The sequence below is a fragment of the Anabrus simplex genome, chromosome 3 (genome assembly GCF_040414725.1).
Source record: "Anabrus simplex isolate iqAnaSimp1 chromosome 3, ASM4041472v1, whole genome shotgun sequence".
In the NCBI taxonomy this organism is placed as follows: Eukaryota; Metazoa; Arthropoda; class Insecta; order Orthoptera; family Tettigoniidae; genus Anabrus; species Anabrus simplex.
Genome location: NC_090267.1, coordinates 32,248,844 through 32,270,466, shown reverse-complemented (window position 1 = coordinate 32,270,466; position 21,623 = coordinate 32,248,844). Strand labels below are relative to the sequence as shown.

The 21,623-nt window shown below is 40.5% G+C and overlaps 1 protein-coding gene across 1 annotated transcript in view; it reads right to left on the bottom strand.

The window, feature by feature from the left end:
- Positions 1-11,590: 11,590 nt before the first annotated feature.
- The window catches only part of LOC136866974 (arrestin domain-containing protein 2), a 61,556-nt gene continuing 51,523 nt past the window's right edge, over positions 11,591-21,623 (bottom strand). The window contains exon 4 of the mRNA XM_067144066.2: positions 11,591-11,979. Coding sequence (XP_067000167.2) covers positions 11,870-11,979 — 110 coding nt within the window. The 3' untranslated portion in view covers positions 11,591-11,869. The remainder of the gene's footprint in view (positions 11,980-21,623) is intronic.

Below are 21,623 nucleotides of genomic sequence, written 5' to 3'. Positions count from 1 at the left end.
TAAAATTTAATTCTCAAATATTTATGTTATTAGTGGTCGTATCTTAATGAAAACTGGTATGCAAAGTTGGTGAATAAGTCGCTTTAATCCATGGTATAAATGATAATTGTATTCACGCTGAGTGAAATGGTAGTTTAGGGGAAGCCCTAACATGTTATTGCCAAATATTTATGTTATTGGTGGTCGTATCTTAATGTAAATCGGTATTCGTAGTCGGGAAATGCGTCAGTATATCCAAGCGATAAATAATTGTATTCACGCTGAGTGAAATGGTAGTTTAGCGGAAAGCCTAAAATTTAATTCTCAAATATTTGTTATTAGTGGTCGTATCTTATCGGAAGTCGGGTGGCGAAGTCGGGGAATAACTCGCTACAATTTAGGTTATAAATAATTGTATTCAGGCTGAGAAAAGTGGTAGTTTAGGGGAAGGCCCAAAATTTAGTTCTGAAATATTGATGTTATTAGTGGTCCTATCTTAAAAACAACCAGTATACAGACTTGGGGAACAAGTCACTATAATCTAGGCCATAAATAATTTTATTCATGCTGAGTAAAATGGTATTTTAGAGGAAGGCCTAACATTTAATTCTCAATTATTCATGTTATTAGTAGTTGTATCGATATAAATACTACATAGCCAAAGTTATATAGTATTCAATTTCCGATCATGTACGTCTTATACATTGTTACCATACCGGCTATTATCACAGAGATATTCGTGAATTTGGATTTTTCTCACCAAGCCCATATCAGCGGCAAGTCACAAGAAAATGGGCGAACAGAATTTAATGAAAATCGGTATGTAAAGTCGGAGAATAAATAACTAGTCTATGTTATAAATAATTTTATAAGATGCCAATATCACAAAGTCGAAAGAAAACTAAATGTGAAGGCCTACAATATAGAAAGCTCATAAAATTGATCAACAATAACATTACATTGACCATTGTTTGTTGTGATGTGCTTTGTGTCTTCTGTTGCCACTCAACTCCGATAGATAGGACTACTGCTGCTTACCGAATATTTTTTAAAATTTACCTTACATTGCACCGACACAGATAGGTCTTATGGAGACGATGGGGTAGGAAAGGGCTAGGAGTATGAAGGAAGTGGCCTTGGCCTTAATTAAGGTCAGCCAAAGCATTTACCTGGTGTGAAAATGGGAATTCACGGAATAGCATTTTCAGGGCTGCTGACAGTGGGGTTCGAATCCATTATTTCCTGGACGCAAGCTCTCAGCTGCGCGCCTCTACCCACGCGGCCAACTCGCCTGGTCGTACCGAATTTAACAGCCTGCTTGAATATTGGCGGGAAGTAATTGGGAGTCAGATAACCTTCTTCTTTAGAAAACAGCATAGTTTTTGCCTTGGGACTCTCCACTAATCGAACGCCCCCCCCCCCCCCCCGCCCTTCGCGGCCAAAACAGACGAAGAGATTTCACGGATCAGGGCTGTCTGCGGCTTGGTCATTCCAGCTCTGGAACTTTGGACTGTTAGATCAGCAGCGTAGCACTGTTCGTTAAAAGTGAGAAAATTTGTGGTTTTCCATTTGATCGAGTATTTCATATGAAAGTATTGCTTTTAATCGTGCCATTCCTACTGACGTCATTGTAATGACCTATGTTCATTTCAGTTGGGAAAACTATGAAGAAAGTCTTTCTGAGGATGTAAAACGGCAAGTGGAGATTGAGTGCCTACAAATTATAATGAAAACTCCCCAAATTGATTGTGATTGATAGTAGGCAAGCGGGCCTTCCGTTACAATGAAAATTTCCTAACCCATTCTTCATATGAGAAGAGACGTTTGGTGACTTCCCCGTCGCGTTTCTAGAGTAACGTTAAGAGCTTTGCAATTTAATACAATCTTGCTCACAATGTGTACACTCCCTAACGTAGAATTCTGTATACAATGTAGAATTCCGTAGCGAAGCATGGGTACATCAGCTAGTTAAAAATATGTACTTAAATTATGTATTTGTTTCTTATTGTACGATATTTGTTACTTAATTCACTTAATAAAGAACTAATACTTATGCAAGAAATGTAATTAAAACCATATAGGTAAAATGTAAATGCCGGCTCCGTGTTAGGGGTAGCGTGCCTGCATCTTACCCGGAGGTCCCGGGTTCGATTATCGGCCAGGTCAGGGATTTTTACCTGGACCTGAGGGCTGGTTCGACGTCCACTCAGCCTACGTGATTAGAATTGAGTTGCTATCTGATGGTGAGATGGCGGCCCCGGTCTAGAAAGCCAAGAATAACGGCCGAGAGGATTTGTCGTGCTGACCACGCGACACCTCATAATCTGCGGGCCTTCGGGCTGAGCAGCGGTCGCTTGGTAGTCCAAGGCTCTTCAAGGACTGTAGTGACATGGGGTTGGTTTGGTTTAGGTAAAATATAATGGTCCAGCGTATTACAAAAGAAAAACTTGGCCCAACTAGGGTTTTCCTGTTCCCGCTTAAGCTCGTTTAGTTGTTTTCCCTTCCTTCGCTAGGAACAATTTTGTTTTTAGCACTTACTAACACTTAGCACACGGATGTAATAATTACACTTCCGATAGTGTAAACTATCAGATTCCAAGAAAGACGTCGGGAAAATCTCTCACTCAGTACAGTGCAACACTCAGTATACTGTTATGTGCCAGCCCCGTGGTAGCGCCTTTCGGTACTTCCAGGAATGGGCTAGTGGCTCAGACGACCTGGGATCTCCCAGCCGGCTTGTGGAATGGGGCCGGCTTTTCCGTGTATCAGTGAGTTTCTTGGAGATTCGATGGGAATATTCTGCCTCTAGCCACCTCACGAAAATCTGGCTCAGATCAGCCGAGCTATACAAAGGGAGGCTAGCCGCGGACAGTCACTGGGTCTGTGGTGGTGTCACAGTAAGAGTTGGGATCCGTGGTGGAGCTATAGTCAGTGTTGGTGCTGGACTCGGGGTTAGTGTTGGACTCCGTGGTGGAGTCAGTGTGAGACTCAGTGTGCTGCGGTTCGGTGGCTGGGTTGAGGGCGACAGAGTTGTAGGCTATCGTTAGTGTCCCACCGAGGTATGAGCTAGGAGCCGGGGTTATGGTGTCGGAGAGACCAGTGAGTGGGTGGGCTGGAGACGACGGAACGGAAGACTGTGGTGTGTGTTCGTGTATTTCTGCGTGAGTCAGCTAGGGAAGCCGCTATCGTGAGTGTGAGGGTAAATGAACCTGTGTTAATGTTTATTGTTGTGAGTATTGTCCTGCTGTGGAATACTGCTGAACTGTTTAGTTGTTCACTGCATGTGGCCATGTGAATGACTGTACTGTATGTGCAGTCGAACCAGCGAACCGTCGTTGTGTGTTGAGTGGCGCGTAGCTTTGTGTTCAGATCCAGCGATCTACACAAATACAGTAGAGACAATACGCGACACTCGGCGAGATATCGAAGGACAGCTATTAGAGCTCTCTCTAGCGGATTGACCTGAGAACTACTGATTCTGTCATAATAGCACATGTATTTGTGTGCGAAATATTTGGTGTTATTTATGCGTTTTCAGTGAGTTTACATAATTAAATATTAGCGTGTGTCATTCCTTGATATCTCCTCTCAACATGAGGGGAAAGTAATGTGCTGTGTTTGGCTGCAGTATCTATGAAGTAGAGAAGAATGCGCGGTCTTTCTTCCGTTACACTCGTGACAAGAAAATGTAAGTAATATTGTGTTTGCACATTTATTCTTCCAGTGACAAAGGGATTTTTATAGTACTTCATAATCTTCTGACCTGCCCGACCCATATTTTAACTGGCTTAAAATATATTACCCATATTTTGTTGTGTAGTGCAGCAGTTAACCTTCAATACCGATGTGTTATTGTAGGTGTGATCTGTGGGTTTGATTAAATTCAGGAAAATACATATGCATATGAGTGTGGCTGGTTGAATTGGTTGGAATGCCGTAATGCGTTGTCAAGCACTGAACAAAATATGGGTGACTTAAGAAATGTACACATTTTGTTGAAGCAATATGATGATGCAAATTTGCTTTACCCTAATATAATAGCAAGTATTGCTTATAGGGCAGTTTTGAATGTTTTTGAGGCTAATTTTATAGATTTTCTTTCTGTTAGTAGGCTTCATGTTAAGAGGAAAATTGTCCAGCTTTTAAATGTTAATTCATTCCATCATGTGTGTAAGGAATGTGCCGAAATTTTTATTGACAAGTTTCTTAATGTGACGATAAAATATTTTTAAATGAGAAAAAAGACAAATCTAACCGTAAACGTTCAGGCAGGAATGCTAAAGCAAAGAAGTAATGCATAAATGAAAGATCAAGCCATTTCACAGCAGTCCATTTCACATCTTGTTTATATGCCTAATTTCAGTCTTTGAATAATAACCTTTTAAATAATTCTTCATTCATTTATCCAGAATTGCTTTAGCAACTTCGAAGTTAATATCTCAATAACAATTTCTTTCTAGACGTAATTTAATATTCCATTTTCATTTATGCATTTCCATTGATATTTGATTTTAGCGCTACTTTTCATTTCAAGTCACTAGGAGCGCCACCGTCGAATTGTCTCCCATTTTAACAAGGCTAAATCCGGAAGTGTCGCGTATTGTCTCTACTGTATTTGGTCTACACACAGCTGCTGTATGAGGTGACTGGACTTGGGGAAGTGAAAGTAAAAATTAAACATCCGCAGGCTGTCCATCCCATTGTGCCGTAAGATAGAGGGATTGTAAACAGACAACAATTAGTACGTGTGGCCATTCTTAGCTGATTAGAATTGTGTGTGTATTTATTGGGTGATCCTGAAATATATTAGAGTAGTGAAACAGATGAAGTTTTATTTGTAACAATACGAATGCCGCCAGTGCTGGCGCTTCAGGCTTGGTTCCCACTCGGTCTTGCCAAGCCGTGCGGAGTCATAGTGTTCATAAATAATACACTAGAGGTAGCACTGGCGCTGCAGTGCGTGCGAAGTTGAACGAGGGCGCTGTTTGGCAGAAGTTGGATTGTTTGGCACTATCACTACTGGAGTTTCTCGATAAATTGAAGCCTTATACTTCTCGTAAGGAAAACAGCAGCCTCCTGGGCAGCTTACGACTCCACAGGGAGGTTCAAAAAGAGCAAAGGCGTATCCTTTCACAGGTACGTTTATTTGAAAGTCATCTTCGTGGTGCGAATAAAATAATAATTTGTGTGGCACTTATCGCCATGTGGATTGGCCTACTTGCTCTGACTTCGCGGTTTCTTCACTTGTTGGCGTGAATGAGATTCTTCGGACTTTACCACGAAGACTGAAATTATTGTTTTCGGAAATGTAAGGGAAGATACATTTCTTTCTTTGAAAGCGGATATGAGTAATTCCAAAGATCCCTTCATGATTTCTTGCTAAATAAACTCACACAAAAGCTTCCTATACTAAATCCCTAAATGGAATGAATAGACATCCTAATCAAATAACGAATTATTTACAAGCTAGGCATTCATAATTACTTATAATGGGATTATGCACTTCTATGATTACTGCATTGTGCTTTTTATTCTAACCTCGGGAAGGCCCATGCTGAGAAGACTTATAATCCCATTACATCGAAGATCGTCCTTGGAACATCATGAGTCCAAAACTGAGTCGCTGTTTACAGCTCCATGGTTTGAATCTCGTTCTTCACTGAAGAAATCTGTTACATCAACACAGATTAGCCACACATTCACGTCACACTCTACAATAATATCAAGGCTATCGTCCCGTACTGAATTTAAGCCCGATTATACAATAATAATAATAATAATAATAATAATAATAATAATAATAATAATAATAATAATAATAATAATCACAAGTTTCTCTCTAAATGTCAAAGGCATTATTCTAAATTTGGGTACTATCAAACAAATACATCATAAACTGTTTCTAATAAGATTTTATATATCTAAGCACAGTATTTCTGCTTACTGCCTCAGATTATCACCGCAAAAAGAGACTGATATTCGCGACTAGTCACGTGGAGCGTGCCCTGTAACTATCCCCAGACTGGTTTGGGTGCGAGTTTTGTCTGCCCTATTTATTTAAGACTGGCACAAGATGGATGACCCTAGAAAACTCCCAGGGAGGATATCAATCTATTCTATTTATATCACGAATATCAGTGAAGCAGTGTGTTCGAGAATTAGCTAAGGTGATCTCACGAGTCCTGATTGCATGCAGAAATGAATTCGATCGTAAACTTCATACAATCGCCCAAAACATCAACCCTGCATTTGAAGCAATCGGGGGAATTTCCGTAGATGGCCATGTGTGCATTGTATCACGTGAGGACGCTTCTTTATGTGATAGTACCACATCTGCGTAATTTACATTACTCGGGAATATATAGCACATCCCTTCCAGCCAAATTTTCTTCTAAATTCTTTTTTGCTGGTGGCTTTACGTCGCACCGACACACATAGGTCTTATGGCGACCATGGGATAGGAGAGGCCTAGGAGTTGGAAAGAATCGGCCGTGGCCTTAACTAAGGTACAGCCCGAGCATTTTTCTGGTGTGAAAATGGGAAACCATGGAAAACCATCTTCAGGGCTGCCGACAGTGTGATTCGACCCCACTATCTCCTGGATGTAAGCTCACAGTCGCACGCCTCTAATAACATGGCCAACTCGCCCGGTCTTCTAAATTCTGAAGAGGCGTATAGTGTAAGTTGTTGTCCTAATTACAGCATAAACCGAGATGCAAATTAAATCTAACTTCACTTTTTCGCCCCGCTAGTCTGGTTATCCATGTAAAATATCTGTGCGGGGTGCTGGACACCCTGCGATTTTTACCCCACGGCATTATCACGTGGTTCGCGCTCGAGACCTGCTCTTTTCTGTTTCCGTCGCACAATTATCTTCATCACACTCGCTCCTTGAGTGGAAATTTCCATGGCATCAGGCCTCAAGTGCCCTCTCTCATATCCCCGCCGCCAAATACAGAACATGTTGAATTAAATTTCTAATTTTTGTGCCTGGATCGCTAATTCATGGCTCTGATACGGCACACTATAGTACTGTAAGCCGTAGTGTTAGGCACTGGAAATACTTAAATTTTGTGTGAATTTGTATATGATGTTGATGGATTTAAAATATTAAACTAGTAGTACTTCTTGTAATACTTTTTTCCATGGATTTATTTGTTGTTGTTGTTGTTGGATAATTAGGTTTTAACTTTATAATCACACTACTGCAGGTGACCACTGCCGCCACGATTTTTCTCAATTGCCACGTGGAGCGCTGCAGTCGCATGGATAAAGAAATGGAGCCTAGCTTCGCGACTGTGTATAATTGTCTGTGGTTTACCTGCAAGGTCATAAAGCTTTTCCCTGGTGAGCTTCCCAATTTATTGCACGGCAAGTTACGTCAACTCATTCATACCTGCAACCATACGCTCCTGGAATTCCCTTCCGACTATAAGTGGAGACATACATAGTAGAAATATATTTAAAAAAGAGATGTTGTAAATTATACATAGACTTAAAAGATTAGTATATAATGTAATATTTCATTATAGTAACACTCAGAAATTCATCTTTCATTTATATAAGTTTAATTTCGTAATTAATTATATGTAAATTACTTGTAAAACTGATTGTGAAGTGTGAATGTAATTTCGAGTCATGCTATATCTCGTTTGTGAAACTAAAATGATACATCACCAAATTAGGTTTGAGATACCTACAGCTGATACCAATTCAAAGGAATACGTCGTAATAACACTAAAAGAATTTAACCCATTCCAGTCTGGGCATTTCTAAGGATTTTTAAAACATTATATCTTTGTACCTGTAAGAGATATTTCACGATTCTTTTATCTTTGTGCTTGTTTGAGCATCCAATTTTGAAAAACGCTGTTTGTATCCTGTCAACTATATCATGAGATTTTAAAATTGTTTAAATATTATACCATGTTTTGCGAATGCAGGAAAGGTCTGACGGATAACTAAGCAAGTACAGTTTTCTTAAATACTGTTATATTTACCCTATTTTGCTAATACAAAATGTGCATTGCAATTACAAAACAACAACAATAATGAGCACGATATAAAAATAATTTTTCAATAATAATAGTAATAATTACAATAATGAAAATGGGAGCTCTTATGAAATTTTATTTTCATTGATAAATTTTGTCAAAAGTTACTCAAATGTAATATTATTGTTCCATTTACTACAAAAGACTTCTGAGAAAGGGAAAATACAGTCTTCTAAACAAAAAACTTTACTAATATGTAAACAATCTTACGTATTCACGCAAATATGAAATACACGGGAACATGCTCTAGGCCGTAACACGAACTCCAATCATAATGAAATGTAAGAAGTCGTTTCGAATTCATGGGTCAATAATATGTTCATTTGCGCAGAAACGTATAATATACCATAAAATGTTGAAAATATCACTTTCGTCAAGCGCATGTTTGCCTCGAGAAGCCATGTCTTAGAGCTAACTGAGTGACAACATCTACCGATGCATGCTGATCGAAAATATTATAAATTCTCTGACTTAGACATATAATACTGCCATCTGCTTAAATACTCTCGTAACTAATACACGAAGAAACACGATGTAACCACCAGAATGCGTGCATAGCTCGTTCTCGATTTTTAGTGAATTGTCAAACCTTACTACGGGCTATGAACCCAGCGCGGCCTGAACGTAATTTCGGCCGCTGCGAGCTATGCTCAGCTCGCAGTTAGACCGGAAAGAGTCAGTTCGGAGGCAGCCGAATATTGAGTCGTCGCAATGCAGACTAACAGTTATCAATGAATTACTTGTAAAACTGATTGTGAAGTGTGAATGTAATTTCGAGCCATGCTATATCTCGTTTGTGAAACTAAAAGGATACATCACCAAATTAGGTTTGAGATACCTACAGCTGATACCAATTTAAAGGAATACGTCGTAATAACACTAAAAGTGTTTAAGATACAGTCAAGTGAAGCAGTGGGGGATACATTTCTTGTACAACTTTTGAATGTCCGGTCAAGAGGATTTCAAATTTAATGCCTAGAGTTTCTTTCAGTTATTATGTCAGATTTTTATATTACCTTTTGAATTATCACAGAAAGTTTCACCCGTTAAAGTCAGCGTTTAAAGAATATATTTTGTTTAGTATAAAATACAATTTATTGTTTTATTTCAATAGTAGATTAGATAACTCAAATTTTAGTGGGGAAACGAAACTTTAATGTCCTTTTCTCAGAACATTATATGTCATGCTGTCAAAGTAAGCCTATTACCTCACACACTAGAGATATTCAAGACCCTCATTCTATTATCATTAAATTTATTTGTAGCTGGCGCCCAACTACAATTATATGTGTAAATAATCAGGTAAGTACTATGTGTGAGTACATAGTCCGACGATTGAGTATTTTATTTCATGTATGTTTTAATTTGGTTTCATTTATAAACCAGTAATGACTAGTCACGAAAGAAAGAAAGAAGGAAAGAAATAAGTAAATAAATCAAGAACGCTTACTTTGCAATTTTATTTAGAACTAGGAGGAGTCCGTTTATTTTGGACCGGAAATATTCTTGGTATTGGCAAGTTTGCTCATTCCCTGTGTGAGGCAAGTTCTAAAAGACGGCTGAGGATAGCTTTCTTCCTGGAAGCTGTTTTGCTAATGACTATAGGTTGAAATGGGAAGAGGAAAACAATCTTAATACTCACATTCGTTGTAAAACTTATACGGTGACAAGTAAGTGTACTGTGAGGTAATTATTTCAGGCAAGAGGATGTTTAGCTTTTACAAGTACTGAAGAAATATCTTAGATAAGTTTTAACTTTGTTTCATTAATACATTTTAAGTACTTTGCATATTATTTAGTGTTTAATAGATTCTTGCACGTCGTGTAATTTGGACTGCACGAGGGTATGTAATTTGGACTGCACAAGGGTATGTAATTTGGACTGCACAAGGGTTTGTAATTTGGACCGCTGAAACAATTGCAATAATTACGTTTCTTCGTAGATTTGCCGGTTAATCTAAAATAACTTGATTTATAATTTCAGGCCAGCCCTGCGGTGTAGGGGTAGCATGCCTGCGTCTTACCTGACGGCCCTGGATTCGATTTTCGCCCAGGTTAGGGATTTTTAGCTAGATCTGGGGACTGGTTCGAGGTACACTCAGCCTACGCGAATATAATTCAGGTGCTATCCGTCGGTAAAATGGCGGCCCCTGTCTACAATGCCAGTACTTGTAAAAGCTATACACCCTCTTGGATGAAATAACTACTTCACAGTACACTTACTTGTCAGCGTATAAGAAAACGGCTGCGAGGATTCGTCGTGCTGACCACGCAACACCTCGTAATTTGCAAGCCTTCGGGATGAGCAATGATCGAGTAACTGTTCACTACAGACTTAATAAAAAATCAGCAACGATTTGCATTGTACAGTGTGTGAGAAGTATTATGATGACGAATGAATACTGTGCAATGGTTGCAAAACTTTGATTCATGGAAACTGCCTAAAATTCAGGATGATTTATTTTATCATTTTCCTACATGCCAAAAGCGAGGACCACAATTCATAGTGTTGTATATTATTGCTTAGTATTTCATAAGAAATACATTAAGTAACTTGTGTTTGTATCAGTCCAAATTACACGATTACCTAGTCCAAGTTACACGCTATCGTTCTAAATTACACGATCATCTGGTCCATGTTACACGCGATAGGTCCAAATTACACGATCACCTGGTCCATGTTACACGCTATCGTTCTAAATTACACGTTCATCTGGTCCATGTTACACGCGATAGGTCCAAATTACACGATCACCTGGTCCATGTTACACGCGATAGGTCCAAATTACACGATCATCTGGTCCATGTTACACGCGATAGGTCCAAATTACACGATCATCTGGTCCATGTTACACGCGATAGGTCCAAATTAGACGATCACCTGGTCCATGTTACACCCGATAGGTCCTAATTACACGATCACCTGGCCCATGTTACACGCGGTAGGTCCAAATTACACGATCACCTGGTCCACCTAACACGCGATAGGTCCAGATTACACGATCACCTGGTCCATGTTACACGCGATATGTCCAAATTACACGATCACCTGGTCCATGTTACACGCGATATGTCCAAATTACACGATCACCTGGTCCATGTTACACGCGATAGGTCCAAATTACACGATCACCTGGTCCATGTTACACGCGATATGTCCAAATTACACGATCACCTGGTCCAAGTTACACGCGATAGGTCCCAATTACACGATCACCTGGTCCATGTTACATGTGATAGGTCCAAATTACACGATCACCTGGTCCATGTTACACGCGATAGGTCGAAATTACACGATCACCTGGTCCATGTTACACGCTATCGGTCTAAATTACACGATAACATATTTTATAATAAATATTACTTTTAAACAAATCCTGAATATAATATTAACATTTATTTTATCAAATAGTAATTTTGGTAAATTGCACTAATTATCATGTGCAAAATTTGAGAAATTTTAATTATGGTCAATAGCGTTATGGATGTTCAAAGTTAAGTGTCCAAATTACATGGACTTCCCTTATTTTTAGAAATAGACCAGTTTACAAGAAATGCAGTATAGTGCTTTACCTTTTAATTGACGTATCAGTTGACGGTAAAATTCATAACGTCACGAATAATTACATTAAATAATAGAATAGAAGTTTACTTTAAAATTTTCGTCTGATTCTACTCACGACATTTACAATTTGAATAAGATTTCACTGCCCAGAATCAGAACTTCATTTCGGATCACTTTCAGTGATAGTTGTCAAAATATGCCACAGATCACAGTGTCGTGATAATTCGTTACCACAAACATTCACATGAAGTAATTGTCATACTGAAGCTATTTAGTTTGGCAAGGAGAATATTGGGTAGTATGGTGTAAATGTGCACACGTCTTCTTGTTCTCTCCCCTTGGTGGCGCTCCCTACGCTGTAGGCTTCATACGTCGGCGGTGCTGGAATAGAAAGGAGTCTCCGTCATGCAATGCACTTGAACAGCAATATAATAGCAAAAATCAGGAAAGCACATGAGCAGCGACATCTTTTAAAAACCATGATAGAAAACGAAGTAAAAAGAAACAAACAAACAAGATGCTTTCACGGCTAGTATTTACAGACATGATATAGGATTTTTGGGCTTAAGCTGTGTTAAAAATGTAAAGTTTGGCCAAAGTATACCTTGCCGCAAGTACAGGAAATTTTGTAAGCCCCAGGATGTAAAAGTGGGGACAATTTGTCCTTGGTTTTACTAAGGCTGTGAGCCAAATACAAACGAGATATTCGTCTGAACCAGTCAGACAAGTCACCAATAGCTGAGAACGCCTTATCGTCGGGTCATGATGTCGTGTTCCAAGATGCTCGAGCTCATACCCACACTAGACACTACAGGGCCAGGGTTATACGGGAAACTGTGGAAATACTTAGAAATCCTAACAATTTCAAGAGGAACACTGGCTATCAATTAAGTAACACGTGGTTGCCAGCCGTTAAGAATTTACGTAGGTAGTTCCCTTCCGTGTCCCTCCAATATTGTTACCTCGTTTCGGTGTTTTCCAAATTCGAACGTTCCTCATCACCAGATGTTTTATTCCATGCTTGTGTCAGTGTCATACTTTTATAATGTGTATACACCTGTTTTTATTTTTTTGTTAGTGGCTTTACGTCGCATCGAGATAGATAGGTGTTATGGCGACGATGGGATAGGAAGGGACTAGGAGTTGGAAGGAAGCGGCCGTGGCCTTAATTAAGGCACAGGCCCAGCTTTTGCCTGGTGTGAAAATGGGAAAACCACGTAAAACCATCTTCAGGGCTGCCAACCTTGGGCTTCGAACCCACATTCTCCCGGATACACCGGGGTCGCCACGTCACCACCAGTTAGTTTCCCAATTGTAATCACATAGACTGAGTGGACCTCAAGCAAGCCCTCAAATCCAGGTAAAAATCTCTGACCTGGCAAGGAACCGAACCCTCAGCCTCCGAGTAAGAGGGAGGCACGTTGCCCCTAGACCGAAAAATAGAACGCAGAGCATTTTTCAATTTGAATGAGATTTCACCGTCCAGAATCAAAATTTCATATCTGAACATATACGAACTTTATAATACACTGTGATATATGTGATATTTATCTGTTGGAAATCGATTAACCCACCTACACGATAGTCAGATTACTTGAGCTCTCCTCTATATAACACTAATCAGAGGGAAAAATGGAAGGGATCCGACACTTCGAAAAATGAAGATATCGGCCAAAGGAAGACAAGGACCACGAAGGGCGTGAAAATGAAAGACTCCCTATCCCTCGCAAACCTAACAGCGTCGGGTTACGAAAAGAACAAGAGTTGACCAAGAATAGATGAAGGTGAGGAGCCTGGCACAAGTAAGTGGGAGCAATGCCATGACTCGCTCAGGGCTCCGTGGTCGCCAACCCACGCTCCAAAGTTCAGAGCCCCTGGGGCCCCTTTTAGTCGCCTCTTACGACAGGCAGGGGATACCGTGGGTGTTATTCTATCACCCCCACCCACAGGGGGAGCAATCCGGTGCCAGTCACCCCATGGTAATCCAGAGCAAATGACGACCTCTATCGTATTTCATACTACGACTTAACTGTTTCCTTCCCGTACTCAACAGTGTACGGGTAATGACACCTTACAGTATTATTACAAAACGTCTATTACTGGTTGATCTCTGCATTACAGGGATGTAAACACGGATTGTCAGAGAGAACATGAATCAAGGAACACCAAACTTTACCTTCTTGAATTCTTTCTCCACCAGATTGCAGCACCGTGGTTCCGTACACACATAAAAATGGCGTCCCTGTATTCCAAGCTCAAGTAATCTGCCGCCATCACAATAATGACCAATGCATCGATTAATCCATTTCGAACAGATAAATATCACATATATCACAGTACATCATAACATTCGTATTACCTTCATTAATCCAGGAGCAGACGACCAAGTTTACGAATCTGGTAGCTTAGTGGATTGTTCGCTGCTTCAAATAGCATTAACGATTTTTTTGTTTTATTACAATATAACTTTCATAGCAAGACTTGGACAACAAAACAAACATAGACGATTTGCGTGGGGACAGTCATAACTTGATTCATTTAATTTAAAATGTCCGCCTCTGTGATGTAGTGGTGAGTATGATTAGCTGCTACCTTCGGAGGCCCGGGTTCGATTCCCGACTCTGCCACTAAATTTGAAAAGTGTTACGAGGGCTGGAATGGGATCCACTCTACCTCGGGAGGTCATCATAGTAGAGGTTGGGGGGGAGGGGTGTCGATTCCCACCTCAGCCATCCTCTAAGTGGTTTCCCACTTCCCCTCCAGGCAAATGCCAGGACTGTACCTAACTTAAGGCCACGGCCGCTTCCTTCCCTCTTTTTTGCCGATCCCTTCCTATCCTTCTATCCCCCATAAGACCCCTATTTAGCATAGCAGGCGAGGCCACCTCGGTAAGGTGCTGGTCCTCTTTCCCAGCCGTATCCTCGACGAAATGTCTCGTGTTCCAGCACACTGGTTAGAGATGGGATCCGAGTCCGGATGAAAACCAACCGTCGAGGGTAAACGGATTAAGTAACTAAATTCACTACAGTACGAAATAAAATATTGTACACAACAGGCACTGAAGTGACAAGTTAAAGAAACAAATGGAGAACTGGAAAAATACTCCAGCATGCAGGCTTGCAAAGTAAAGGACCAAAGAAGAAGCATACTAACGAACTGTTGAAACTCAGCAGAGAAAATATAAGATGGGTAGTAGGACTATTGACATGACACTGCCATCAAAAAAAAAAAAAAAAAAAAAAAAAAAAAAAAAAAAAAAAAAAACCACCACTTACATAGAATTGGAGTAATAAGAGACAATATATGTAGGAAATGCCATAAAGCAGAGTAATCAGCTGACCACATACTTTTCGAATGTGAGGCGCTGGGTAGAATCAGACTCTCCACTCTGAGACTACCAGGTGAAGAGAGAGAAAAAGTCCAAGTAGACCCAATAAGAACAACCTGCAGCTTTGTGAAGGGAGCAGATATATCTAGGTGGGAATGAAGGAAAAACATGGTAGCAAAAGATCTTAGAAGTCGACGCTGATAAGGAACTAAGATCCCCTTGGAGAAAGTAACAAGAAGAAGAAGAAGAAGAAGAAGAAGAAGACCGTGACCAGTTTACGATACTCACTCGTAACATAGAAGATCACCTTCCCTGGCAGTTGCGTATAGCACCGGGAACAATGGGAGACGGTCAAAGACTTCACAAGGCTACTGTGTGAGGTACAAATTTGAATACTTTATCAGGATGTACGTTCTCGCTGCATGGAGAGGTGGAATTCATCGACCGAATTAGTGTTAAAGAGAATGACTTCGTGGTTGTACTTCATCTTAAAACAATAATGACACCCACCTCCACTGACTTCCGAGCTGGGCATCTTTAGTTCGGTGTCCGGGCTTTTACGGTCACCATAAAATAGCGTTCATTTTCAGTTACTGAGATATACACGTGTGGCCACTCACAGAAATTCCACAGCAGTCACAGGAGATTTGCGGTCAATGCAGCAGGGGGTGGGCCTCATTAGCTTAATCTCGGGATACCTCCGCAAACCTGCCTGGGCTCCTGCTCACTTGCTTCAAAAACAATATTTTTCCCTCGCGCGCGAAATGTATAGACTGTTACATTCAGCCATCATTGTGCACATTACTATGGTTATATGTACAGAAAGTATAGGGAAAGTCAACATGGAATCGTCACCTGGGTGTGTCTGAAGAAGAAGAACAGGTCATGTCATGTTTTTGTAAACATACAATTCTGCAACATCCCAATGTATATTTTGTTGAAAGTTGGATTAGATCAGATGACGGTTTTTGAGTAACAATGTCTTAAAATTGACGCATGGTTGAAAGACAATTAAAAACGTGTACTTTATGCCTCCCACCTGCGAAAAAATAATATAATTAGAAATTGAAAATCTAATGTAAAATAAACTTAAAATGAAGCACAGTGGTAAAGCCAGAGAGAGCCTGATAATGAATAAAAAAGGTGAGCTTCAAGATCTCGAAAACAGGAGAGGAGAATATTAAGGAAAATTTTGGGATCACAGAAAAATGCTGATGGGGAGTGAAGGAATAGAAAAAATGATGATCTCTACAAACACACCGAAAAAACTCACTGTCACCATGCGAAAGCGAAGGCTAAAACTCTATGGGCATCTAGAAACAATGGATGAGAAACGACTAAGAAAATATTCAAGTACATCACTGGACTGAAAGCTTCGACGAAGTGGGTAGAAGAGGTAAAAAGAGATGTAATAGAAAGTGGACTTACAATGGATATGATTCACAACAGAAAAGAATTTAGAAGCCGAGTGGACAGCATCAAATCATTCCAGGAGAAACCACCAAAATGTAGACCCAAACTGGTCATACCTGAGAAAGAAAGAAATATCAGAAGTGAAAGGATGAAGAGGTTCTGGGAGGAGAAGAAGAAGAAGAAGAAGAAAAAGCCTTAAGTTCAATGCGGTCCATAGGCGGCCAAATTCGGAAACAAGAAGAATAAGAAGCGAGGAAAATTCTGGGTAAACAGAATTTAATGAAAATTGGTAGGGGAATAACGAACTATATTCTAGGCTATAAATAATTTCATTCATCCTAGATGAAGCGGTAGTTTAGGGGAAATGAAGACCTACAACCTGTTTTCCAGAAAGTGACCGGGTCAGGGATGGGATGAATGAAGCCCCCAACTTGCGGCGAGGATATGAATTGTGCCGGCTGCCGAGGCCTGTCGCACTCTTCTGGGGCAATGATTAATCACCGACAAATGAAATGAATCGATATTCCAGAGTGTTGCTGGAATGAAAGATGACAGCGAAAACCGGAGTGTCCGGAGAAAACCTCTCCCGCCTCCGCTTTGTCCAGTACAAATCTCTCATGGAGTGACTGGGATTTGAACCACGTTATCCAGCAGTGAGATGCCGGCGCCCTGCCGCCTGAACCACGGAGGCTTAGATTAGGGAAATTTGCCTAAAATTTAATTTGAAATACCTACATTATTGATCCTATCGAAAAGTACTACATAACAAAAATTATAGAGAAAACAATTTCCGATCATTTATGTCTTATTCAGTTTTACCGTACCGACTGTGACAAGAGTAGTGGTTGCGGAGGTGGTGATTATTGTGATGAATTTAGACTGTTGTTGCGTCCTTATCAACGTCGAGCCTTGCTATCATGGATATACTGTTCATTTGCGTTGACTGGCTATGGTGTTTGTCATGATTGTTTAAAGGTGTGAAAAACGTATTGTCATTGGTCCACTCGACAAAGAAAATTGTGAAGATGATTGTAAAATTAAAAAAAAAATACATCGTTAGGAACGATCGCTTGAAGAATAAGACAAGAGGGAGGCATGAAAGAAAGGTCTGCCTTTAGATTATAAGCCCGAATATCACACAGTCGGAAGGAAACTAAATGAAGGCCTACAATATCGAAAGCTCATAAAATTTATCAACTATAACATTATGCTGGCCATTATTTTTTTCTGTGGAATGCTTTGTCTCTTTTGCTACCACTCATCTCCGATAGATGGGATTGCTGTTGTTGTTCCGAGTATGGCAGCCTGCCTGAATATTGGTGGGAATTAGCTTCTTCTTTACCATGCCATTCCTCTGGTTAATAAATTTTCTGATACTGCTGCTACGTTACACACTCGTTTATCATAGTATTCCAGCTATTCGATCCCTACTCTGAGGTGCTTATTGGAAGGATCAGTGTTCACACTTAACGGAATAACGGCAGAGGAGTGTTCACGGCTGTCTGCGGCCTGGTCTTTCCAGCACTGGAAGTTTGAGATCGACAGCGTAGTACTGTTCGTTAAAAGTGATAAAATGTACAATTTTTTTATTTGATCGATAGCATTGCTTTCAATAGTAACATTCCTTCTGACTTCATTGTAATGATATATGGTGATTGCAGTTGGGAAAACCACAAATACAATCTTTCTGAGGATGTAAAAAGGCAGGTGGAGCGTGAGTGTCTGTCATTATAATGAAAACTCCCAACCTGATTGTGACTGATAGTAGGCAAGAGGGCCCGCCATTACAATGAAAATTCCTTAATGCAGTGTTCTCATGAGAAAAGACGTATGGTAAGTTCCCCGTCGCGTTTCTGGGGTAACGTTAAGAGCTATGCAATTTAATACAGTCTTACTTACAACAATGCTGTATACAATGTGTATTATTCCGTAGCGAAGACGGGTACATCAGCTAGGTGGTCATATAATGTGCTGAGAGGGTAATCTTCAAAGGTTGATTGTTGAGGGTGGAGTCATCATATCACGAGTAGAACACTTCAGATCGACGTGAAGAATGACTCCTTACAGAGTTCTCTCCGAGTAACCACACTGACGGCTTTGATTAGACAGGAATGGCGGAGTATGGTTCATCAGCTAGATAACTGAATTATGACAGTCATGACGTCTCAGCCAAAGGGAAAAACGAATAAGGAGTATGTATGGAAGTCGGATGTTGGTCATCGTAAGTGAAGACGCTGTGGCAAGTGTACAGTATCAGGAGTGAATCCTTACTCCCATTGCCCGGCCATACCTTCCATTCACACAAGAGCCGAACAAACTGACGTGATTTTCCTCCGTAAATCCCTGCCTGCCTCTGAAGAAATTGATTCCTTCCAAAGTCTATCGGCTATGTACCACTGAGCTTAGAGATGCGAATGAGTTACCCTTTGACCACCTTTCGCCCGTAACTCTGCCCTTCAGAAGGGTTTCTGTTGGCGCTCGCAAAGCTATGGAGCTCGCTGTCAGAGGATGTCAAGAACGTGCCTTTTCCAAAGTTGTAGATGTATATAAAGAAAAATATAATTTAATGGAACTGCTGCATGTGTCTGTGAGTGTGTGGGTGAATGAGTGAATGATTGGTAGAGTGAAAGGAATTATGCGAGAACAGGAATGATTGAATAAATGAGTGCTTAACAGTGGATAGACAGAATGAACGAGTAGTAAAATGTTAAGTATATATTTGTACCTTACACAGTACTGCTTCTGCCTGATACGTTTCTATGCAGGTCGTTCACGGAGCCTCTTCCAATCTTCTCTTTTTTCCCACGGTCTATCGTTCATCACTGTCTCCCAATGTATTCGTCTCCGATTTACGTTATGCTCCATCTTGTTCGTGGTTTTCCAATTGGCCTTATTCCAGATTCTGTCCATTTCACAGCTCTTCTTGGTCATCTTTCTTGTCCCATTCTTTTTGACGTGGCCGAAACCTTTCATCCCATTGCTCGGTACTATTTAGTATTTTGTAAATATGTCAATATTGTAAATAATATCTCATCTTATATAGGTCTCGGGAACGTTTTTTATGTACATGGGGGCTCACACTTTTTCTCTAGACCTTCCGTATTTATGAACTGAATCGTGGTAAAAAAAATAGTACTAATACACCTGGGAGACGGGGCCATTCTGCAACACAGCTATGAGCGCGGATTCAGCTTCTGTGATGATAATATCAATTGGTTAGAATTTTCTGCGATGTTTGCTGGCATTAATTCGGTGGGACATGCCTAGAATTAGCTGAAACAGGCGATATGAAGACGAAGGAGCCCTCCTGTCCTTGAGGGCTGCTGTCGAACGGTGGGACATAGTGAAGCAAGATAGGTTTAACCTCCAGGTGGACAGCATGCCTCAAAACACGGGGTGAGGTAACACCATAAAACAAAGACCATGATTTCCAACTTGGATGGTGGAACCATATGGACCAATAATGAGTCGTGTTTTTCGTAGGTTTATATATTCTTCAGAGGAATCATGTTATTCGTTACAGAACGAGTATATTACCCTTTAAACCCAAAAATATTTTAATTGAAACGTTACTTATGCCAATGTCTGATTACTGTGATATAGTTTATATCGACTGCACAGATGAATTACTCTAGAAGTTACAGCGCACGCAACCTTCAACACACAGACCATGTGACATCGTCCTAAACGAAACTCGTCTGGCTCCGTCGACAAGACAGACGTAATCTTCACTGTCTAACCTCACTGTAACGAACTTTAAATGTCAATTTTCCTCCTTATATTAAAGAAATGTTCTGTAATCTCTCATTACACCACGATAAAACACAAGATCACAAACATATAAATCTTTACCCAGTCACAAGTCCTCACCATATGGCAATTCCTTCTCAGTTACCGCAATTCGTGAATGGAAAACCTGCCTCAGGACGTCAGAGAGATATCAGTGTTCAACAAATTTAAAAGTGCGTGCGCAAAATATCTGATGGAAAGATACAAAGAGCAAGGCAGCAAGACTTAATCACTTTCCTACTTCCTACACCTCTTTCCTTTTAAATCATCTTCCAGTCGTCTACTTTATCATTCCCCTGTACCTTTCTCAACTTAGGTGGAAACTCACAGGACAAGAGTTGTATTTCACAGATAATTATATTTTGTTCGGTAATTCGCTTTTTTCTTTGTTTTTATAACTTTATTGTCCGACTCGTTGGCTGAATGGTCAGCGTACTGGCCTTCGGTTCAGAGGGTCCCGGGTTCGATTCCCGGCCGGGTCGGGGATTTTAACCTTCATTGGTTAATTCCAATAGCTCGGGGGCTGGGTGTATGTGCTGTCCCCAACATCCCTGCAACTCGCACACCACACATAACACTATCCTCCACCACAATAACACGCAGTTAACTCCCCATGGCAGATGCCGCCCACCCTCATGGAGGGTCTGCCTTAGAAGGGCTGCACGCGGCTAGAAATAGCCACACGAAATTATTATTATAATTTTATTGTTTATGTATACCTTAAAAATTGTACGCCGGCCCCCCGTGGTGTAGGAGTAGCGTGCCTGCCTCTCGGCCTGAGGTCCCGGGTTCGATTCCCGGCCAGGTCAGGGTTTTTCTCTCGACCTGAAGGCTGGCTCGAGGTGCACTCAGCCTACGTGATTAGAATTGAGGAGCTATCTGACGGTGAGATGGCGGCCCCGGTCTCGAAAGCCCAGAATAACGGCGGAGAGGATGCGTCGTGCAGACTACACGACCCCTCGTAATCTGCAGGCCTTCGGGCCGAGCAGGGGTCGCTGGGCAGGCCAAGACCCTTTCAAGGGCGTTAAGTGCTGTGGTTAAAAACTGTACACCTTTTCTGTATTATTATGCTCTTTAACCTTGACTTTTGTAATTTTAATGTACAAGTAGTGACTGTTAGCTAGAGTTTATTTCAATAGTTCTATGATGATGATGATGACAATGATGCTTGTTGTCTAAAGGGGCGTAACATCTAGGTCATCGGCCCCTAATACTAAATGAGACAAAATGTAATGATAATTGTAAGTCCAAAACACGCCAGAATTCAAAAAGTGATGTTGAAGAATGAATGGATGAGTACGAATTTAAAATAATTAGCGGATACAGCTCAGAATATTGAAAGTTAAAAATAATTCCAAAATTAATCCACTGACTAGAATTTTTAAAAAGACGATGACCAATGATTATGAACTTAAATCAATCAGTGTATTTGACTCGCAATTCCCCACCTTCTCGGAAAATATCTTAGAACAACAGTATATACCGACCAAGGGAC